Raw genomic sequence first — 24,310 nt, forward strand, 5'->3', positions numbered from 1 at the left:
AAAAGGGGGAAAAAAAGGGAGATACTTCAAAGAGTGGCACAAGGAAAAATAAGGAACGAAAAAAAAAAAAAAAATGATGCTCTCCAAAAAGAACAAAAACGTTGTATTCTCAGCCCTAATCCCATCATAGTCTCTCCAGAACAGAAAAAGAACCACGGAAACAAAGACACAAACACACCCAACCATGTATATATAGATATGGTTGAAATTTCCACTTGAAATTAGATGGAACTACATAATTTAAGATGCGTTTGTACCCATTTGTTTTGGTATTCCAGAAAAAAAAAAAAAAAAAACGAAAAAAAAAAATAAAACCACAGAAACAACAACATGGGGAAAAAAAACCATCTTCCTAGAATAACTTGCCTATTCCTTCTACATTTCGTGTTTCACACGAAATAACACATACCTTCCCCACTCAAGGCTCAAGAAACATTGAAATACCTGAGAGGATAAATCCCCTTGATGCAACGTCACTGGCGCATGGCAACACCAATTCCACAAGGAAATTTTCTTTCTTTGCGTTAATGTACATGGGAACAGTAACACAAGTATCCATCTCTGGTGGCTTTGACATCCACGCAACGTAAACTTTTGGCATGGGGAACAGTGCCGGTTCATCCGCCGTCTCTACAGGCTGCAGAACATCTGCCTGGTCAAGAACGGCCCCTTGTAACAAAAGACCTTCAAGACAAACTGGAAGTGATGCCCCGGAGGGCGGTGATGAAAGAGAAGTGACAAGTTTCAGTGATACAAGTGGTTCATGCAAAGAGTGCGCTGTTTCTTGACGAAGTGCGTGGAGAAACGTCTGCGGACGGAACAGACTTGATATGTTAAGAGTAGATTGTAGCAATTCACCGTTTTCGGCCTTGCGACGCCACTCTGCGATTGTTGTGGCGCGATGCAGAAGGGATTGAAACCACGGTAAAATACGTGTGGGTCCGTAAAAGAAACCATCCCATTGTGGTGGAACTTCACCAGCAATCATTGCAGCCGCCTCAGCGCGTCTATTTTCTTTTAATAATGCCGTTCCCTCTGTTACTTTACGTAGATCATGCATAGAATCATTTACAAGAGTGACAAGACGAATCGAGGATGCCATTTCAGCTGTTATAAAACCAAGAACAGGGGATACCAAACCATGTCTTATACTTGCAGAAACAGTGAGTAGATTGGAGTTAGCCAGTGTTAACTCCGCCCATATATCTAATATAGGTACTAATCGTTTTGTCCACTCTTCTCGAGTTAGTGAAGACTCCAACTTTGCCTCATTAAGGCATTGAAGATCATCTGTTAGTGCACGTACCTTTGAAAGTTGTACAACACGATCTGCATTCGGTGGTAGTGAAAACAAATCTGGTACATCACTTTCTGGTAGTTCAGAAATAACCTTTACACAATCTGCATGTTTTCCTGTTCCAGGAACTCGCACTGTAGAGAAGAGAATACTTTGCCGTTTTGCAGATGAAAGAACTGCAGGGTTAAAAAAGTGATCTTCGTAGGCTTTTAGAATACGAAGGTCATAATCACTCTCCATGCGGGCACCATAAATTGCATCTTGTAAAATACCTCGAATAGCTCTCCAATCGGTACCAGAATTTATTTGTTGTAAAACAATATTTGTTGCAGATGAGAGATCTGCAGAAGTTACTTCATACATTTTAGACCATCCTTGTGGAACATATGAACGACGTTCTTGAATAATTGCATGGAAAGCTGCTGTAATAAAAAGAAGTTCTGCTTGTCGTACACCTTTTCCCTCAAATTTTCCTACTTCCCATTCTTTAAATGTATGTAAAAGATTCTGTTTTACTCCAGGTGGGGCTTCAAAAGTTATCTTTAAACACTGAGCAAGTAAAGTAGATGGAAATTCATCATGTGCTTCACTTGTGAGAAATAGACGAAAATTAGAATCTGGTTTAAGCATATTAAATTCCTTCTGTAATTCACTTACCCAAGGTATAACTAGATGTAAATTTTTTAGAAACAACCAGTCACCTTTTTCTGCGGAAACACGTAATAAACGAATTGCCTCTTCTGTTTGACCACCCCCCATAGCAAGTTGATGAAATCTTTCTCGACCAACTTTATGGTATGCAATCCCTTGAAGTTCTTGTGATGGATCTGCTCCTGTTGTGGTGATAAGTAAAACAGGTGTAGATGCTTCAGTGTGTTTAATAAAAGATGAAAGTGTATTGTCATCATCCCATGATTTAACTTCTAGTAATTCACATGCCACTCGATTTATCGCAGCTATAAGACGATCGCCACGAAGTATTTTTGTAATAAGAAGACGCTGAAAATGTGTTAATTGTTCAATAAAACTGGGGTACATAGTTTCTGGAGTAGTTGCTCGCATCCATTGTAACCAAACATCTGCCTCATGTAAATTCATTTTTTTAACTAAATTATCAAATAATACAGCAAATGAACGGAAAATATCTTTACTATCTGGTAGAACCCATGTAGGAACACGAATTTCATTCTTTTTAGCCTCTGGTGCAATAGTTTTATCAAGAAAAAATTCCCATTCAGCCGGTGTACACTCCTTAGGATGTAGTGAACGAGCAAGGTAAATACCAAAAACTGGTCGATGTTCTTTTAAAAGTGATTTAGAAACGGATGAAACCACATAACGTACAAAAGTTTTTTTAAGTGCTTCAATTTTTGTTTCAGCATCTGTATGATCAGATGCGTGACTCCTTAAAGTATCATGAAATAATCCCATAAAAAATTTAAGGGAAAATTGGTACATATGTGATAAACCTTTAAGACTCTTTACAATAAAGAAAGTTTCACTGGCAGTTGAGGCAAATGGTCGATATACATTACGCTTAATATCAATCTCCTCCTGTACTTGCTTTGATTTTTCAAGAGACTCACCAATTTCAGCAGCTTGTGTTTTAATTTCATTTAATGAATCAATAAGTGTTTTATTTTCTAGTAGTGATCCTTTTGAATTTGCCAAGTCATTTAATAGAGATTCTTCAAGTGAAGATAATTGTAACCTTAGTTTTTCCTCTTTTTGTAATACCTCCAGTTTTGCCTTTTCAAGTTCAGGTTGTTCATGCTGAATTGTAGCCCCAAGAAACTGTCCCTCAAGACCACTAAGAGTTACAGAAAAATTTATCAAAGTTAAATAACTAAGAACATCAGGAGGAATTCGCAGGTCATTAGAGCGAGTAATAAGATAGAGTTGAAAACCATCCGCATAATCTACTGTACGACGGTCACCTATTTGAATAACACGTTTCGCACCTTCCGTTCGTAGTTCTTTTCGAAGCAAAGGATACATAAAGGGTTCTAAAATATCCACATCTGTTAAAATAAAACTTTTACCAAATCTAAGAGCTAACTCTAGTGTTGAAACGAGGCGTCCATCTGAAATACTACATACATCAACTGCAACTCCTCTGCCTTTTAAATTATTTAAAAGCCAATTAACAGCTTGACCAGAAGTATCTATAATCAATGGTGTTGATACTTGCTCTTGTATTAATACAGCATTATCCATTGAAAGTTCATCACCTGGTAAACCTTCTGCTTTATAATGTAATTGCATACTTTCTGGACGCATAAAAGTAAAAAAATTAAAATCATCAAGTTGCTTTAAGCGTTCTTTCCACGTATTCATAGTTTGCGATCGAACATCCTCTGCTTCATTACCCAAGTAAAGAACAAACGCTGCAGCAAGTAAACATCGTTTTGGTAATAGATATTGATCATTATAGATAGCTTTACTTTGTGAAGTCCATCTTTCATGCTCATTCGCAAGTTTTCCAAGAAGATCATGTGCACTGGTATAAAGACGTTCTGCCTCTTCTAAACGATCTTTTAATCTTTCCGCTTCTTTCGTCTTTTCTCCAAAATCTTTCTTAAGTTTTTCTACCTTATCTTCTACTTTTAAAAGTTTAGCTTCATACTTTTTCTTTTTTTCACTACCATTTTGCAGATTTGCCTCATATCCTTTAAGTTCTTCCCGCATAGGAGACACCGTTTCAAGTACTTTGCTGTACTCCACTACCGCTTTAAGCCATTCTGCCATTGGAGCTGCCGCCTTTGAAGCACGTCCAATTACTTCACGTTTAAAAGAATTTTGACGCGTTTGTATAAACCGCTCCACTTTACCCCGTACACCTTCATTCACGTTATCGAGATCAAAGTTAAGAATTTGTCCCTTAATATCACCGGCGAGGATTTTTCGAATAGCTGCCCAGTTTGTCTCAGAACCCTGACCACCTTCTGTGAGAATAATAACACCTTCCATCACATCCTGCACTGCAGCAGGCGGTTGTTTCATTGATTTTAATTCGGAAAGATGTTCAGATCGAATAGAACGTACAGCCCCAAGGGCGGCATCAAGTACAGGTTGAATGCCGCTAAGACGATCTTCAATAACACGTTTACGCTCTTCAATAGCTTTTTGTTCCTTATCAAGTTCTTTTTGTATTCTTTGTATATTCTTTTTTTGATCACCTGCTTCTTCCATATTTGATTGAATTTGTTGTAATGCTTCATCAGCTTCTCGTTGTTTTGTTTCCATCAAAGTTTTTTTATCTGCAACATCAGAGGCAATTTTGTCTACATTTTCTTGGGCCTCATCTAGTTTAGATACACCACTCTGCAAACGAGCCAGACTCTCTACAATAGATTTACTCTTTTCATTAAAAATACGTTGGTAGGTAAGACAAAGCATTTTAAAATGTTGTGGAGAAAATTTATCTGCAAAACCACGATGAATATGTACAATTTCCGTTGTAAGACTAAATTCTTTTTTATCTTCTCTTGAATCTATAGCTTTAAAAACATCACGTATCATAAGACGAGGTATTAACTTTAAACTATCTGTATACCATGTTCCCATCCAATAAACACTACATTGCGTGTAAAGAGCAGGGTTAGATCTACACTGTAGATCATACTTTGGATTCGTAGGATCCATCACAATACACACATGTAACATTCGTGCGACACGATCCACAAAGTAGGCGTAGGGAGTCATTCCTTCTCCAGCTGCTTCTTCCTTAAGTGGACCCAAAATAGCTTCTAATTCCTCATGCGTAAATAAACCAGGTACTTCTCCTGATGATAAGAGAGAATTAATAGTTTCAAGAATAAGAGGATTATTACCAAAATGATGATCTTCAAGTAGAAAGACAATATATTGTCCTTCTATTCCAGCCTTTGTCAAGACAGATTTTAGTTCTGTGTTAAATTGTTTCATACCATATTCTCTTGTAATAGCTAGTGTTATAACTTCCATATGCAAATTATAGGCTACAAGTCGAACAATAGATGTACTACATACTCCAGAACGTCCAACAAGTAATAAATTTCCACGTTCTTGTGATAAAACACGATCAACACGAGCAATCCATGCACATACTGCAGGAATTAATTGAATATCTAATTCTGCAAATTCTCTAGAATAAGTAAGAACGATATGTTCAGCGGATTTTTTAAGTTCATCCATACTACTAGAAGTAAGCTTTTTTATCCTTGATGAGGAAGTATCCATCCATGATACATAGTATGTTGTTTCCTTCTCCGTAAGACCTGATTTGTGACCTACAAGAAATAATAAATTATCATAAATTAATTTAGTACTTTTTGCCCGTTCTTCTGGAGTAACAAGACGATCAATAAAAATACGTCGACCCTCATATCCTATAGCATCTTGTATATCTAAAGAATTATAATTAAGTAAATTGAGTGTCCACGTTGTAACATCACGTGGATTAAAAATATAATGTGATGCAACATCAACTGTAGAACGAGTAGAAATAGCTTCATAAACATTTGTCATAAAACGTGCAATATCAGCTGCACCTTTACCAGGTAAATTAATTTGTAATCGATGACTTTGAATCATAATATTAAAAAATTCAGTATAAATAGTTTGCATGGATTCCCGTGATGGATAAGACATGGCAAGTACAGAAACAATAGCTAGAAAACGTGGGGCTACAGGATAACGACCCATACTACCTGGAGGATTCATACTACCAACAATTTGAACGCGTTCTATTGTAATCCACTCAAGATCATCATCGTAAAATCCATTATAAAGGATAATTTGTTGAAGTAATGAGTGTAATTGTACAGTTCCATATTTATCTGGTTTGGGAAGATTCATATCTTTAAGAAGTAATACAAGACGTTCAGCTTCTTTTGGACGTAATACACGTCCTAGATTTGTATTAAACATTTGACATGTTTGTTTCAGTTTTTGAATAATATGTATGGCTTCCGTTTGTGTTGAACAATTTACTATCGCCACACGAGTATTACTAATTTGTTCAAATAAATTTTTAAGCAACATAGTCTTTCCACAACCTTCTGGACCAACAAGAATAAAAGGTCTATATAAACCTGGATGAAGAGGTTTCGTCCATGCCTGCATATTCTCCATATTTCGTTGACAATCTACAGTAGCAATCATAGGATGACGGTAGAGATCTTCTACAGAAAGATCAAATGCTGGTTGAAATTCAAAAGTTTTATAACCACCATATTGTACATCATAATAGATATCAAGTGGATTCTTAGAATCTGGCGGTCGCTCACCTGTCATATAATGAATATCTTTTGCATAATCACGACGATGTTCCTCTACGAGATATGATCCAAGACCATAGATAAGAGCAAGTGTAAATTGTGCCTTACTAGTACAATTTTGTAACTGGCTTAAACCAGAAGCTACAAGTCCTATTCGTGTCGTTTCAACTATAAGTTTACCTGTTTCTAATAGAGTATCTATAGCCTTATAAAAGTAATCATCTATCCACTGACGAAGTTGTTCACAACTTTCTTCTGGTTGTTCCATTAACCATGTAGAAACCATCATTTTTGGATCTACATCTTCTTCCGATAGATAAATAATACCCATACGAGATACAGTAGCTGGCGAAGCAAATTCTAAACTATGGGTTTCAAACAAAAAGTTCACATTATCTCCAAATTGTATACGTACACCATTTGGCATAGTTAATAATTTATTATCATCTAGAACAGAATTTAGTGATTCCACCCATTCCGGATCTACATCACCATCACAGACAATCCATGAATGTACATTATTCTCCTCTTTTACTACCTTACGTGCGGCTTCAGTGAGTACACCATCAAACCATTCACGAGTATCATTATCCATATGACCAAGTAATTGTGTACGTGGCATAGCTTTAGGATTCATTACATATAATGGAACAGTAACACCAAGTCGCTGCATCGCTCGACGTAAAACACGAAGTAATGTACTTTTGCCACTTCCACTAGGACCAACAAGAACAACTCCCATACGTTGTTTTAATGCTTCATATAATTGAAGAACTTTTTGTATTTGTGATTCTACAAGTTGAAGTTTAAATTCTTTAATAGATTCTTCAATAGCAGGTCGAAGTTCTGCATAGTCTATCTCACCAACAGGAACACCAGGAAAAACATCTGCGATAAGATTATTAAACAATACCGCATCTTCAAAAGTTAATTTAGATAGTGTATTAACACGTAAAGATTTAATTAAAATTTCACTCTCTTGTTGAAGTAACTCTTCTGGAGTTACCTTTACCTTTCCTCCAACTCGTTCGGTAAGATATTGATGAATTAATGTTCCTCCAAGTCGCATAACCGCCTTCATAGCACGCAAACCCCAATCATAATGTTGTTGATAAGATAGAAGACCTTTAGAAAGTTTAAATATTTCTACCGTCTTTTTGGACAAAACAGTCGCATTTTCAAATCCTTCACTAAATAGGATAGTTTCCATAATAAGTTCATTATCTGGAGCACTCATTGCAACAGAACGGAATAACTGTTTAAGGTTGTCAGGAAGTTTACTACGTCCACCATAGCGTTTACCAGCAGGATTAAGTGTAACAAAAATACCGGCATTATGACTAACATCAATATCTCGACCTAATAAATGACAATTGGAATCACCATTTTTAAGTGCTTCTTGAATAACTTGAATCATTTGTGATACCGCCGAAAGTTGATCAACTTTTAAACGGTTAAATTCATCAAAACATCCCCAAGCTCCACATTTTACAAGACCTGTAAAAATACGTCCCATAGACTTAAAATCAATACCTTCATCACAGTTAAATACTAGAACTTGTCTTCCCATAGCATTACCAAGCGCTTTAACAGATTCTGTTTTTCCTGTACCTGCAGGTCCATATGGATTACCACCATATCCAAGATGCATTCCTTGTGTTAATGTTAAATAACATCTATCGGTTAATGGTGTATGAACAAGTTTGGGTGCATTTCCTTGATATTCATAACTGTACTGAAATTCTGCATCTACCATACGAAGTACACATTTATTATTACGTTCCAAATAATACCTAAGTTGTTTTCGCCAAAGCCAATCGCTATCACTTTCAACATTATTTTGAATTAGAGTATCCACAACCTCAATATTATGAATAAGATCCATAATAAGAGATTTTAATTTTAAACCTACAACTAAATCATTGTTACTACCTGCATAAATTGTTAAATCACGAAGTTGAGCTTGTAAATTAGCCTTGTGTTTTAGTAATCCACCACTTTTAGCTTCACGAATAGCTTCTTCAGTTTTTTTAGTAAAATCAATCATTCCTGCAGTACAAAGTATTTGTGTAGAATATGCACCAATATCTAATTTTTTCAGACAACGTATCAAGTGAGCTTCAAGTGTATCTTTCATTTCAGTATCTAACCTTGATAACCAATCCTCCACTTCATCGGTAATACGAACGGGTTGTTCAAGAGGTACCACCTCACCTTCAAGTGAATGAATTTGTAATATGTGTTCTTTTTGTGAATCAAAGCGAACACTATGAATACCCATAAAAAGTTTCTTTAAATGAGATTGAATAACTACTGGATTACGACTTTGTGCTAGAATTTCCAATAAGTCATCATCACTAATAAAGTAAAAACGTGGAAATATATCACGTTTGGCTTCTAGATATTGATTTAATGCCCGTTGACACCGTTCTAGCTGCTCCAATACATTCTGTAATACTTCCTTATACTCTTTATGCTCTGCGAGGGCCACTAGACGGTTATCCTTCGCTATAGTAGACATTACAAGAAGATACTCCTTATCAATACGAGCGAAGCGTTCCTGTTCCTGTGGGAGAGCCCCACGCCTGAAGATGGGCTCAAGATAGACCCACTTGCGTTGTATTTGATTCATACTCCGCAGATACTCGTCCAGACACGCGAGCCGCTCCTCCCACTTGTTGGCGTCGCTGGCGAAGATGGCGAAGTACGGCGACTCCCGCATGCTGAGCAGCAGCGCCTGATTGTCGCTGAGGGCCGCGAGGAGTTCCTTCCACTCCGTGATGAGCACCACGCCGGGGCGGTCGGGGTGGGCGGCGAGCGTGAAGGTGGCGTTGGTGCCCCACGACCGCACATCGTCAAGCGCCTCGCGTATCTGCGCCTCGCCCTGCGCCCGGGCGTGCAGTTTCTTCAACTCCACCTCGCGCTTCAGAATCGTCTCGTAGCGGTCGAGAATATCACCAAACTTGAGGGTGTCCTGCGTCGCATTGGGAATGGCGAGAAGGGTAAAGAGTTCACTCCAGTGGCCGGGGGTAAATCCATCACCGCGTACAAACTTAAATAAGGGGGCACATCGACTCCATGCATCTAGTAAAGTACGAACCTGTACGGTAATAGGATTTGTGGGTATCTCTTTTAGTTTCTCTGTCCATGACTTTACAAAATCGTCGAAACGATATAATTTGGAACGTAGAGCAATCCATAATTCACTTTTTAATGATTCTAGCTCTTCTTGAAAACTTCCCACCATACTCCACATAAGAGCATAGTCTTCAATATCACGTTTAACATCTTGTAATGGCTCTATATCTGGTTCATCCATTTGAAAAAATTTACATTGTTGAACACATTCATTTCCTTCACTTTCCAAATCTTTAAGAATATTTTGTCGTTCTTTTACAAATTCTACAGCATTTGGAGAATCAGCAGTTTTTGGTTTTAGTTCATGCCATTGATTAATAAAACGTTCAACACTTTTAGTCCAATTTTTCAATCGCTCTTCTACCGTTCCTCTTAAACTACTAATTTGGGCTTCTACCTCTTTATCAAAGGCTTCAAATCGACGAATTACTTTATCCCATTGTGATTTTGTTTTCGAAAAATCTATTCCATTAAGATTTGTCATACTTTGCAGTAACATATTTTTATTATAAAAATGAAAAAATTCAACCTCCATCGCTGGGAGTTGCTCCATAAGTTTTGCATGCTGAATATTAGCTGTACCAATCTCTTCTAGTTTTGTTAGTTTTGTGTCTAAACTTTTAGAGACTTCAGCAATATATGCGTTTATTCGATGTAGATGACTCTCAGCACTACGGTATAATGTAATTTGTAAAGCTTCATATAATTTGTACAAGTGATCTTCAACAGTTCCTTTTATACCAGCAGTACAAAGAGTAATACATCCACATTTAATAAAAAGTTCTTCCGAATTAATTTCTTTTCCTTTTTGTTTAAGAAGTCTTACACTTTGTTCCCAATGTTGAACTTCTGTAAGAGTTTTTTCAACAATACTTTCTAGTGTGGGATTACCATTTCTTCCACATTGTCCAATAATAAGAAGTGGATTAAAACGTTTTAACTCTTGTTGTACCTTCTTAAAGAGTTGTGCAGCATGTTGCATAACAGCAACAATACCTCGTTCATTATGTGCTGGCATCTCCTTAAATATATCAGTATTACTACAACCATGAAAACGTTGTGGAAATGTCATAAACTCTTTTATTCGTTGATAATATTGACCACGAATAATTTCTAAAGAAGGTCGAAGAGCAGCCATTCCCGTCTCTTGATCATAAATAATATCTGCTTTAATTTCACTTACAACTTCATGTAAACTTTCTAATCCTAATTGGTACTGATGTTCCATTGCCTTATAAAGTTGCATATCCCAAAATAATTTCCATGCATCCATGTTTTTAAACCCTGATGTTTCCATTTTTTCTCTAATAGTATGTACTTTTCCCATCCATCGATCTTTCGAACGTAGTAAATCAATACTAAAAAGTTCAATCACAATTACCTCTATTTCCTTGTGTAATTTATGCAAACGACGATTGTCATCTGTTAAAGTTTGTGATGCTTTACGTAATTTTCCAATAAATCGTTCTGCATCTTCTGTATTTCGCCAAGTTAATTTTCGTTCTCCACTAGCTGTAACAATATTTTCAAAAGAAAGTGCAGGTTCAAGTAGCATAGCACCTGTAGATGGAATAATATCATTTGTCATAGAATTATATGTACTTGCAACTTGTTTTAAAGCAACACCATTTCGATAAAATCGAATTCCTTGATCTACCATATTCTGAATATCTCTATTAATACGGAATCCTAAACTTTGAAATACACGTACTTCTCGTATAAGTTGTACTAATCTTTCTGGATAATTTACCTCAACACGTCCATTTTCATCAATATCCATTAATGGTGCATTAGCATCTAACATAAGTTTATGACTATTATCTTCTACATCCATTGTCCAGTGATTAAATGTTTCCACCTCATAATCGCCAATATCTTCTAACAGAGTATCTGCTGTTTGAATAAACTCTGCTGCACCTGGTAAATCTTGCAGAAGTGATTTACACATATGAACCATCTCTCCAACACGTCCTCGTAATTGACGAAGCCAAATCATATTATTCACTACACCAGGCATAAAGCGTCCAGTCTGACAGCGGCGATCTTCTTCTTCAAGAACGGAATCATCCTCTGTGCTCTCCGCACGGTGTTCAAACTCCATACGAATACTCTGCAATCTTTCATTTAATTTCGCAAGAAGCGTATCCCGTTCACTCACTAGTTGTTTAGCTACAACAGGACGTTTGATAAGTTGACGGAACTTTACTACCTCATTCACAATAGTTTGTGGTGACAAGTTACCACGTTCACCAAAGAAGTCTCGCAGAGCGGCAGCGCAGCGATGCTCCACCGGCTCCAGACGTCTGTAAAAAGCACTCAAGCCAACTAACCATTGTTTTTCTACCGCAGGAGTTATTTTAAAGATATCAATAGATTCCAAAGTTTCCCATAATGTTTCTTTTCGAAGAGACTGGAGTTCGCCAATAGAACCTAAAAGTTCCACCATCTCATCTACGAGATCACGAATATTGGTAATAATCTGAAGTCGATCACGTACTGTTTTCAATTGTAAATCCTCAAATCCTCCTCCCCAAACGGATCCCCAGTCAATGGTTGTGAGTTTATTGCACATATTTATCCAATCACCACAGCAATTAAGCGCTATATCCGAAATAATTCTACTACCAGTAAAGATATTATGACCGTTAAGTAATTTTTTGGCAAAGTACTCGCGCAAGTTTATACCAACAGTTGTCATAAGCAATTCAGCTTGAGCACGGGACTGTGTATCTTGTGCACTATCATTCCAAAAATCATTTATCAAAAGTTGTGCATCTTCAAGAAGATCTGCCACTTGATGTGGTTCAAGTGATTCAAGTTCATTCCATGATTTAGGTAATACAGTACTGGTAAAAGAAGAGGTACACATAGACCCTAGTACAAGCTCCATTGTTTTCAAATACATTCGCAGCTTTATATCATTACCCTCACTAGATAAAAGAGAAAATATCACATAACCAGCAATAACAACATCCAGTCGTGGTGCATTATTTATTGTTAAACACTTGGGAAATTCCACTAACGCATAAGATTGCAATTCTGATGATTTCACAAGGTGACGAAAATATGTGGCCTCTGCTGCTGCAGTAATAGCAGGACTTCCTTCAGGTAGTTCTTCAAATTTAAAATTATTAACACGGACAGCCTCAGCGAAACGAATACAATTCAGTTCCCCTTTTGCATCAATGTTTACTTCCCCAGCAGAAACTTTAGTAGTACCTTGCTCAGATCCACATGCTGTCCGTATGAAATGTCTAAAAACTGTGGTTGCAATTTCTGAAAGTTTAGATTTGCCTGCGGTAAATGTAATTTCGGCCGTCTGACCGCGTTGCTGGGTTTCATTGACGGTAAGTCCCAGACGCTTCTTTAGTGTTTGCTCAGCAATATCGACAAATTTTTCACCAATGGGAGATTTTTGACGACCCATTGTTACAATACGACTTTGTTTTATTGATTTCTTCAAAGATAAAACACTTACTCACTTACACCTACAAAGTGGTTAGTGGTTTTCACTTCTTATTTCTACCGAAATGTTTCACTACTCCCGTTTTTGCTGTTTTCGTTGTTGTTGATTTTGCTTTTTTTTTTCTTCTTATTTGTTGCTTCTATTGCTGTTTCTCTTCCTTTTTTTTCCCTTTTTCCTCCTCCTTTTCCTTCCTTGTCTTTGGTTTTGCCCTGTCCTATTCTCTGAAATGTTGACTTTTGCAGTGAGGAAGAAGAAGAAAAATAAATAAATAAATAAGAGTTACTTGTCTCAGCGCAGTTGCTAATAGGGAGAATAAAGATGAAAACATACGAAGAAAAAATCAAGAACTTTTACTCACTTTTTCTTTCATATTGAAATACCCAAAAACATAAAACAGATTAAAAAGGAAAACACACACACACACACACACACAAAACCACAGACCTACTCTCCCACACACATATACACACACCATCTGTTTCTCTCTTCTTCTGTTATCCCCGTGAAAACCTTTTTTCTTCTCTTTATTTCTGTCTCGTTTGTATCAAATCATGTTACAACTTCGTTAAACGACATTAACTGTGAAATAGCCCCAAGCACAATCGCTGTGCAATGAGCCATACTGATGTATTTACACTTCACTACGTGCAGGAGACCATCCGCTGAGTGTAGAAGCCAAAAAAGAAGCGGAACACCAACAAGTTCACGTACAATCGTATGTGCATACGTCGGTGACTCCTGCTGTCTTATGAGCATCGTATTAGCATCCATCCCAAATAAGGTTTCACCAATTTGAGCAAAACCAACAGCATAAACTACACGAATACCATCAGACAACTCCAATCGAACCAGATAGCGCTCCACTCTCTCTGTTCCACCACATACTGTACAACGTACATCTCCACTGGACACTTGTCTAGTACAAACACGACAAGCAGAATAAGTTATTGGAAGTATTACACGTTGTATCTTAGCCAAAACAGGCAACGTCTCAGATGCCTCCTCCAGTCCAAGCACTACTTGAACAGAATCTCTCTCGGTTATATGAGTTGAAGCCTCCGAAACTTCTTCTTGTTCATTTACTTCTTGATACATCTCCAATCCTTTCGGCCTCATCTCCTTCTGCATCTTGAAGGCACTACTAATAGATCGGCTGGAGAGTGATATTCGTCGCATAAAACCAGAAACAACAAATTCGCAAAAACACCAACGTTCACCAACTGCAGGTTTCACATTTCGTGAAATATCTTCCCAAAGAGTTATTTCAATAACACATGAAGAAGAAGATGGTGAGGATGAGTCACGTAATAAAATTCCAGATCGTTCAACCTGTCCTCTTTTTGTATGAACAAGTGTACCAGGAGACACTGTTACCACAATACCCTCTACCGAAACAACATTACCAACATTTCCATTTTTCACAACATCTTGTACTATTTTTGTACCAAACATTTGAAAAGGATATTTTGGAACAATTTCCTCCATCTCTAAATCATTTACTACAGACGAAAATCGTTCATCAAATTGCAACTGCAGCATTTTCTCTTCATTATTTCTAGAAAACAAAGTTCCACCCACTGCACGAATACAAGTTCCCAATGGTAAAGTGTCATAAAATGCAGAGCTACCAATGAAGGACATTAATATTGAGTCGCCATTTTTATCTACTCCAACAGAATTAAATATAAAACGATCTACTAAATTACCTGATGCAAGACAACGATTTTTACCTTTCCATAATATACGGAGAATAACAGCATAATCTCTCAATCCCTCTCCTCTTACTTCAACAATTTCGCGCAAAGATAATACCGTAGATTGTTTGGTTGTCTGTAAAGGATCCATTCTTATAAAGCCTCGTTTTTTCGTAAGAGCTGCAATTGATAATTCGAATAGAGAAGAATCAAAAAGAGGGTTTCCTAAAAGTGAAAGTACGGTATCCGAATATCTTATAGAAATAGGAACTATAACATTTAAACCGTTTTTTGCCGCAACGACAGTGTACGCCTTCAGTGTAATACAACAACCCACTTCAATTTGAAATGTATGGATTAACTCTTCCATTTCACTTCCAGGAGGAACAATAAGCCAAATCAGTGAGGCAGAATCTGATACAGCGAGATAAAAACGCGATATTATAGAAGGTTGAGTAATAACCCTTGGATAACGTTGAATATCCACCACCTGAAGAGTAGGGGAAGGCCACAGCGAAGACCAACTATCGCCTCCTCCATTGGGAATTGATCCCATCAATGCACTCGCACAAAATCCTTGTGTTAATGAATCCATAAAATTATTCCGTCCCTTTTTTTTTATCTATTCAGCTATGTTTTGATATTTTTCTTTATCTCTCTGTGAGTGTATGTGTTTGCGTTCCTTTACCACCACTACTGTTGCCACTGCTCCTGTCTGTTTTTTTTTTCTCCCTCTTTCGAGTGGAGAAATGTACAATGAGTGAAAAGGAACTCTCATATTAAGAGAGAAAGCATTAAAAAAAGAGAAGTAGCAATAACAACAAAAAAGAAAAAAACAATACAAAGAGCAAAGATATATAAAACTGATAACAAAAAAAAATAGTCTCCCAGCAACAACACCTACAAGAAGGAGAACAAAAAAATAAATCACTCAGATTATGAATAACTTCTCTTCACAAAACTTTAACTCTGATCGCACGGGGAGGGCATGTATACATATAATATATATATATATATATATATACTTTTATGTTACCACCATGGATGGTCTAAAGTTCTCTTACCATTTATTGGCCTAATGGTCAATGAATTCTCAGAAAAAAGACCTCGTGCAACGTCCGATGTTGTTTCTTCCAAGGGGTTTCCCCATAGATTTCCTGTTTGAATCATGGGACTTATTACATCTGAAGCTCTTTGTCCTTGGAACAAGTCAGGTCGGTAAAGCGAAGGTTTGGGTAACACGATCTTGCTGAGTAATTCCGTCAAGAGTGGTGACGTTTCACGTCTAGGCTGATCTTTGTGATGTAAAAGAACGTTGTTATCAAGAACATTAGAAGCAGGAGTAGGAGGAGATACAACTATCTCAGTTGGTGCAGCAACTTTCGACTTAGGCGTCGGAGCTGACATCACTGGCTCTTCCCTATTAAGCGAATACGGCGATCGAGTCGGTTGCCGCGCTTGGGGAGAACTAACAGGAGAAGATGAAACCATAGGTTGCGTTTCACATCTTCGATGGCTGTGATACAAGAAAGATGATTCACTCCACTGTGGCTGTAAATCTTTATTTTGTCCACTTACTATTTCATGACTTGAATGCTCTTTTTTCCGTTTTTGTTGATATTCCAATATCGCTTTTTGATAAATCTCTTTAGGTTCTAAAACTGACTGAGAACGACGACGATCTGGAAGACCTCCATAACCATTTCGGTCTACCCTATGCAACAATGAGGCCTGTGCATTGTCAGCATTGCGGCCTACAACAATAGATTCTGTGTGCCTTTTTCTAAGCGACGCTGATCGTGTCGTTGCAACGGAACACATCCCTACTTTTAAATTTTTACGGTTTATTGTGCTAAGACTCCGTAATGGTTTTTTGTGCCAAGAAGATGAGGTACAAGATGAACCATCATACAATCGCGTTGACAATGCAAGTGCATCTTTATACCCTTGAAGTGCTCCAGTAGGAGTTCTTCGCGGAGTTTTAGAAGATGGTAAAGGACGACGAATATATTCTCTAAGTACACTTCGTGCTTCATGGTATGTAACACCTCCTTGTTTCATCTGCCTTCGCTTCAAATTACGTTCATCAGAGTACCAAGGTGGATTTTTAGCACTCTTTATACCATGTGTCATCTCACTCAGTTCTCTCCGGTATTCCTGTAGTGGTGTTATCATTTTAGAAGGATGTGGTGGGTCTTCAGATTCTTCCCTACTATGTACAACCGACTGGTGGGACGCTGAATGGATTACAGCTTCTCGTTTTCGCTCCGCCTTCTCAGCCGCAGCAAGTAGACGTCGTTGTCGTTCCTCACGCATCTTAAGTTGCCACAAAACCAACTCTCGTTGAATTTTAGCATCCTCATCATTCTTCAATTTATCTTTATTTGGTTTGATAAAATCATATGGCATACGGTTTTATCCAACCGCTCTTTTTTTTCTTTTCTTCACAAACTTCTTTCCTTTCGGTCTAATAGTAGACTATAACACACCACCAACCCCACCTCTTTTCGTCTCTTTTCTATGGCAAACAATTAAAAAAGAAAAGAAAAGACCCAAACAACTAGACAAGGTAAAAAAAAAACTCATGGTTATTTACTAAAGAAAGATAAGATCTGCATGTCTGGGGGTACACACAGAGCTAATTAACGAATGCAGACATTTAAGAAAAAAAGGAAAAATAGAAACACACATGGAGTGAGAAAAAGAAGGATAAACAAAGATAAGGAGATCCACAAAAAAAAAAAAAAAAGAAATATGCCTCTGGATACTTTTATTTCTTTTTCTTCGACCTATCCTTCCCTTATTACCTTTCGTTCTTACTTCATTCCATTTTTTTTTTTGCTATTGGTGGTGGTTTCCTCTGCTAGCTGTTCAGCACCTTTCACAAAGACTACGCATGACATTTTTCGGTTTAATTTTTATTCTTCTCTGAGTTTCTCTATTTTCTTTCCTTCTTGCATTTTCATTTATTTTTTCTTTTTCTCTTCTTCTTGTCATCGCATTTCATTCTCTTTCTTTTTTTTTTCTGCTTTTTTGATGTCTTTTCATTTTCTTTTTTCGGATTTTCCTGTCCGTTTGTTTTCCTTCTTCTTCTTCTTTGCATTCTTTAGAAATTACCCTCTATTTGTGCTATTGTACTACCGCCATAGGAGATTGAGGCCCTTCCTCCTGACAAAGTAGCGCGCCACCAGAGAGAGGACACCAAAGCTGCATGTGAGTGTAACCAGTAGGCTCTTGTTAAAGTCGCTATTAAGAAGATCGAACGCTTTACCAGAGGATGCCCGCACGTAGAAGAGATCCAAACCGGATACCATTACGTGACAGGAGCTCTCTAGACCTGTTGGCGCTGTGGCGATGCGTGTTGGACGGGCGAGTCGGTACTTGTGAGTGAGGAGCATGGTGCTGTCGATGATGACGTGTGTTAACGGTAACTTTAGTTTTGCATTGTTATTACTGTTTTCATCGTTGGCGTTTGGGTTTGTGAGGACCCGTCGTAGCTCCACCGCGGCAACCCTCCCCGACTCAAAAGCGAGAATGATGGCCTTCCGGGCGATGGCGCCGTAGGAGGTGGTGACGCCCATCGCCGCGAGATCGCCGCCGTGGATGCCGCGGACGGCCACCGCGACAGTTGGGGGGCGGGCGGCGCGGGCGGTGAAGGCGCGGCGGGCGGCGGGGACAAAAGAGGCGGCGACGAGCGGCAAAGTGGCGCCCGCATCGCGGCGGAGCGGTGGGCCGGCGGCGGCCTCAAACAACTCCCACACTCCCACGCAGTGCCGCACCGCCGCGGCGTCGAGGAAGTAATACACCACCGCGTGCTCCACCACCGCCATCGACACCCGCCCCGCCACATTGCGGTGCCGCACCGTCGCCAGCACACTACCCGTCACCGTGTCAATGGCGGTCACAACAAGTGTGCTCAGCTCATCCTCAGTAGGCTCGTAGTGGGCAACGACGAGAACGTGGCGGGTAGGGTACTTACGACGAACCTCGTCCGTCTTGCTGCTCACATTAGGGAAAACACGCAAATTATTTACAACCGACGTCCGAAGTGCATCCTCACCAGTGGCGTAGGCAACCACAGGGAACGGCATGCGTACCGTCCACAATGGAAGAGCATCCGAGGAAGGGGAAACCAAATATCCCTCTATAAGACCATCAGTAACATTTAGGGAAAAGACGTATAGTTCAGGAAATGGAACAGTTCCATGCACCTTTAACGAGTGTGTTACACCAAATGTTGGTGTAACAACCAATACTTCTTCATGTTTCTTCGTCTCCAAAACAGCACCAGTACCGGTATTAATAGAAATTGTTACTTGTGTGGTACCAAAAGAAGCAATAACTGTAACAATGTTTGTACCTGAGAGGATAAATTCCTCGATCTTTACATCCTTCATTGAAGGAGCATCCGTCAAACTTAAGATAGTTTCTGACACATCAACTAATACACGTATGTTTTGTCCCTTTTCAGCAAGAGGAATAGCATATAATACTCCATATTCAGATATTGCTAATGCTAATTTTGAAAAAGAAAAATGATCATCATGTACTGGGTTATCAGCAATCACTGTATGGGCAATTTCTGCAAGTCCCTCCATGCGTTTCCAGACAGCACCACTGCGTTCAGATACCGCAAGGAGATGACCATTAATAGAACGAAGAATTACCCAAGCACCGTATTGAGAATCCAAAACTGCGATGAGTATTGTTGGGGCTGCAACAGATGTAAGACCACTTTTATCTGAAATGGTTACTTTAGATTGAGGGAAAGAAACTGTAAAGTTTCGTACTCCTGTTTGTGTCGTAACATAACCTTCAAACTTCCCAAAAGGATTAACAAGCATAGCTGCACCACAGTTGCTACATTCAATACCTTTTGTTTTTCCAGCATCTCCTACCACTGTTACCTTCGTCTCAGAAAGTATAACTGCCTCACCAGAATTTGATACCATCATACTATTTCCTCCATCTACACCTGTTATATCCTTTTCCCCTGAAAGGGAATAGCGTTCAATACCTGAGGGTCGTAAGACCCACAAATAACTACCACCAAGGTTAAGGTTATGTGTATCATTAGGAATAGGAAATTCTTTACTTGCTTTAATCTCCTCATCATCTGTTTTTGCCTCAATACTGTATAGGAAGGCAGTTGATGAGCTCATTGCGGCAAACTTCATGTTTTCTCCGACGAAGGTGCATGTCATAACTTTAGCTCCCTTTGGTAACAAAAGCTTATAAGTGGTCTCAATAGTTCCAGTTGCAGCATCGAGAAGTTGCACTGTTCCAGAGTGAGAAGAAACCACTACTCCACGTTTGCTTGCAGCGATACAAGCTTGAGATTCGGAGAAAAGGGTTCGCCATTGCAGCCCACCATCACCAAGAGCTAGTGCAGCAACAGCTCCCTGTGAGGATGTAACGTAAACTTGATTCATTTTTAAACCAGGATGGAGAACAGCATGTTCCACGTGACCGACGAAACGTAGAATCCAGTCGCGAAGTCCCTGCTCATCCTCGTGGATGGCCGTCGATGGAAGAACGGCGCAACAGAGGAAGCATACAAGTAAAACCAGTAGATAAGGAAAGTTCTTCATATGCAAATTCCTATAATGCAGCAAACAGTTATGGTAGCACCTGCTGTAATTTTAAGTAACTCTTAAATCGATAATAACAATAATAATAATAAAAGAGCAAGAAAATTCAGTAGAAATATATTGATAAATTCAAAAACAAAAGGTTATTCGAACAAAAAAAGCAAAAAAAAAGAAATAAAGTAATATTAGAAAAAAAAAAAAACACCTACTGCAGATATGTATCCGAGCTCCTCTCTCATTTCAAGGAAATAGACAAGGTAAAACGAGAAGAAAGAATATCCTGAGTTGGAAAGGCTCATCACGACACACACACAAACACAAACAAACACATATATTGGCATGTTTACCACATTAAATTTCAATTACTCGTGTCCCAAGTCACTGTGTTCTTTTTTTTTTTTATTTCTCTATTTCCAGCTCACCAAGCAAATCCATCGACTCTAGAAGGGTACGAACGACATAAGGACCCTGAGCATATAAACTAGAAATACCCCCACCCTGGGTTTCTTCAAGTTTTACAAATTTAGCATTAGGGAAATGTTTCATAAATTTATTTTTTACCTCTTCTGGGAATGCTTCATCAGAACAATAAAAAACTGTGACGCTTTTTGTGAACATAACACCTTCATCAATATCCTTCGTCCATTTTAGTGGATTACGATAGTTTAAAACCTCATTGCTAAAACGAAAACTAACTGATCCATCTAGTTGATCCACATTAGAAAATATAAGGGCTCGTTCAACATTATTTGGTACCGTTTTAACAAGAAAATGATTAAGTTCATTGAGTGTCTTGATGTCTTTGGGTACACTACCAATTATAGAGGGGAGAGAGTAGTGTGAAGGGTCACATGACATCAGTTGTGAAGGGTTATTCACAAAAAGCGTAAGAGAATCAAATCCAGAGTGAGGAGAGTGAAGTGCAGCCTGGCACGCGACAAGAGCACCAAAACCAATAGCAACTAATTTTGCATCTGTTCGTAATATTTGCTTCTGATGAAGCACAATGTCAGCAGCACAGGCAAGTGTATAACTTGTCTCATCTGTAGGACATGGTAACATTTTAGAAAAGTTGTGTCCTCGTAAATCCACAGCATAGAGCTCCAGTGGTACTTTAGGTGTTAATTGTGAGAGTGGAAGTCTGCCGAGATTCTCGTGCAGTAACTGTTGCCAGGAAGCTGATGATGATAAAAAGTCGTGAACTAGAATAGCCTTACTGGGCGAACGAGAGTCCAAATGCCAACGAAAAATTGAAAGTGCATAACTGAGTGACACCGGGTTTTCAGAAATGGTTAGTGCACGCGACGCAGGACTGCTCGTAAAGACACGGCGGACAAAGTTCATTTAACCCTTTCTTTTTGCACTCTTTTCGCTACAAGCTTATAATCCAATAAACAAGAAAAAAAAAATACATATTCAAATAAAATGAAACGAAACAGAAAAATATTTTTTTTTCAATTTAAGTTTCCGAAGAAATAAGTCCAGCAATCATTTTTTTTTTTTTTTGACATCACCCACAGTCTCCCCCCTGAAAACATTTCGTTTCTCTTGTATTAATAAGCACTTCTCATTTCCAGCAGCAATTATGTCCTCACTCTTTCAGAGGGTGTTGCGTGATATTCGATGCCCCACACACACAAAAAAAAAAAAAAAAAAAAAAAAAAAATAATAATAATAATAATAATAATAATAATAATAATAATAATAGTAATAATAAAATTCAAGTAAAAAAAATTATACGTTAACGCCACTCATTGAAGCAAAAAAAAAAAAAAATACGTTCTCTTTTTTCTTTTGCTTTAATACCCACTTTTTGTTTTTTGTACTTTCTTTCATGTAATTACTTTCACAGGTTTCTTGCTCTTTCACATGTAATAGATAGATAAATAGATAAATAGAGAGAGAAAGGAGACCAGGCGCCAAAGAAGAAAAGGATACCTTTCGAAACAAACCTTGAACCCTTTACTGAATATGCTTCCAATTGGTCATGTATAAACTAAGAACTACAATAACGTCAGATTTTAGTCAAATATAGACTACGGTTTCCCATTACGATTTACCATAATCGCTTATAATGCTAATAATTATGAGGGTAATGATGGTGGTCAACACTATTAATTACATGATGACTACCATTAACCATAATTCAGAAAATTCTTCTCATTCGTTCCTACTAAAAAAAGGGACGATTCGATGGTGTGCCATCCTCCTCTACTTCAGCAGTTGAACTTTGTACACGATCATCTTGTGGTGTGGTATCAAACTGAAGGGTCAGTAAGGAATCCGCTCTCGAAAGACGTTGTTTCCACTCAGTATCACTCATAAGTACTACCGCAACCTCCCCAAATTTACGCGCTATATCTAGCAATAACTCCTTCATAAAGGGACGGTAAAAATTGTTGTACTCATTAACAAGACGTGATGAACTCTTTGATAGATTTTCTTTTAATAGTTCAAGTCTTTGTGTTTGTTCAGTCGTACTTTTTTTTTCTGTTGATTTTGTCAACGACTGTACTTGCGATCCTATTTTTTTTATGTGATCAATGGCATGTAAACATCGTTTTGCGTACATAGACAAAAACCACAACTTGTCTTCAATATCTTTTAGTGTAGTAGCCGCTGGGAGACGAGTCAAGTACATGCAGTAAGATTCAATTTGAGCAGTAAGTTCTTGAAATGCAAATACTGCCGGATCACTTACCCCTGATGATGGATAGCTTAGTTCATTTAGTGGAACTCGTGAAATTTCTCCTTTTTCTCCATTCCATTCCACAGAGGCATATTTCTCATCCATACCCCGTACCACTCCTTCCAATTCCTTCTGCCTTGAGTGCTGTACAAGGTGTCCAACGTAACACGCCGTCCACGGCAAGGTGGAGCCCTGGGTGGGTTTGCAGAGTGCATCCACATCAGAACAATTTCTTAACTCACCTGTACATTCCTTCACCATGTGCGCTACCTGAATATAGCAATCATTTAATAATACTGAAAAGTCATTTTGTTGAGCAAATAATGTACCAAGAGGGGATGAATTAAGGCAAGTGTTTTCTCCTGAATCACGAAGTGATTTTATCTTTGAGAAAAAACTAAGACTCTTAGTTTTAAATGAAGAAAGTAAAGATGTTTTATTTTTTCCTCGTCGTTCCTCACGGAATGCACACCAACCTCGTTCATCCAGTGTTACAAATGCTTTCAAAATAGAAGCTTCATGGATTTCATTTATTTTTGATACAGCATTTAGGGTGAGTTGTAGAAGTCTTATACGTTTTCGTACTAGAGGATGTTCTTTATGCGTCACATCCTCATCCTTTGAGTTGCTGAGTAATCCTGCGAATTTTTCCATTGTTCCATCTGTCTCTTTAGGAGGAATAGGTGGAAAAAGAATTCCAGGAAACTCTAGTTCCATCTCTGTTGTAAGTAACTCAAAATCAGAGTAACGATGCCATGTGCAAAAGTCTACATACTCTGCTGCTTTAATAAAATTATCTGAATAAGTTTCAGAAGGAAAGAGTGGAGGGTGTTGATAACTTTTCAAGTAACTTCGTGTCAACACCTTGTACGACCAGTACGAAAAATGCTGTAGCTTACCATTTTCTGTGTACATTCGTTCGGCATCTGCAACAAGAAACTCCATTTCGTTTACTATTATGCGTTTCTTTCTTTCTTGCTCTTGTTGTTCTTGTTACTTCGATATTCTTGTTGTTCGTTCTTGTTGGTGTTGGTGTTGCCTTTTAACTAACACTATTCTTGTATGAACGAATAATATATAGAAAATGGATCACCCGCTTTAATCACCAAGTACAACTAACTAACTACTACTAGTATTAGTACTACCAACAAATTCAAAAAGAGTTCAATTACTC

General features: G+C 38.2%; 6 protein-coding genes across 6 annotated transcripts; all 6 read right to left on the reverse strand.

The window, feature by feature from the left end:
• Window positions 1–418: 418 nt before the first annotated feature.
• Window positions 419–13,123, reverse strand: LSM04_000903 (Dynein heavy chain; the record flags this gene model as incomplete). Its single annotated transcript, XM_067332662.1, has 1 exon — window positions 419–13,123. The coding sequence occupies one exon, from the start codon at window positions 13,121–13,123 to the stop codon at window positions 419–421; it is 12,705 nt and encodes a 4,234-aa protein (XP_067185533.1).
• A 588-nt stretch (window positions 13,124–13,711) lies between these two features.
• LSM04_003707 (Replication factor A) lies at window positions 13,712–15,451 on the reverse strand (the record flags this gene model as incomplete). Its single annotated transcript, XM_067332663.1, has 1 exon — window positions 13,712–15,451. One exon carries the CDS (start codon window positions 15,449–15,451, stop codon window positions 13,712–13,714), a length of 1,740 nt encoding a protein of 579 aa, XP_067185658.1.
• A 437-nt stretch (window positions 15,452–15,888) lies between these two features.
• Window positions 15,889–17,265, reverse strand: LSM04_009642 (uncharacterized protein; the record flags this gene model as incomplete). The annotated part of the gene is made up of 1 exon (XM_067332664.1): window positions 15,889–17,265. One exon carries the CDS (start codon window positions 17,263–17,265, stop codon window positions 15,889–15,891), a length of 1,377 nt encoding a protein of 458 aa, XP_067185925.1.
• Window positions 17,266–17,993: 728 nt separating this feature from the next.
• Window positions 17,994–20,447, reverse strand: LSM04_005829 (Pyrrolo-quinoline quinone repeat; the record flags this gene model as incomplete). Its single annotated transcript, XM_067332665.1, has 1 exon — window positions 17,994–20,447. The coding sequence occupies one exon, from the start codon at window positions 20,445–20,447 to the stop codon at window positions 17,994–17,996; it is 2,454 nt and encodes an 817-aa protein (XP_067185738.1).
• Window positions 20,448–20,846: 399 nt separating this feature from the next.
• LSM04_008845 (uncharacterized protein) lies at window positions 20,847–21,791 on the reverse strand (the record flags this gene model as incomplete). Its single annotated transcript, XM_067332666.1, has 1 exon — window positions 20,847–21,791. One exon carries the CDS (start codon window positions 21,789–21,791, stop codon window positions 20,847–20,849), a length of 945 nt encoding a protein of 314 aa, XP_067185884.1.
• Window positions 21,792–22,620: 829 nt separating this feature from the next.
• On the reverse strand, window positions 22,621–24,081 carry LSM04_000562 (Phox homologous domain; the record flags this gene model as incomplete). The annotated part of the gene is made up of 1 exon (XM_067332667.1): window positions 22,621–24,081. The coding sequence occupies one exon, from the start codon at window positions 24,079–24,081 to the stop codon at window positions 22,621–22,623; it is 1,461 nt and encodes a 486-aa protein (XP_067185510.1).
• Window positions 24,082–24,310: the final 229 nt, after the last annotated feature.

Source organism: Trypanosoma melophagium (assembly GCF_022059095.1).
Source record: "Trypanosoma melophagium isolate St. Kilda chromosome Unknown ctg9segment0, whole genome shotgun sequence".
Taxonomy (NCBI): domain Eukaryota; phylum Euglenozoa; class Kinetoplastea; order Trypanosomatida; family Trypanosomatidae; genus Trypanosoma; species Trypanosoma melophagium.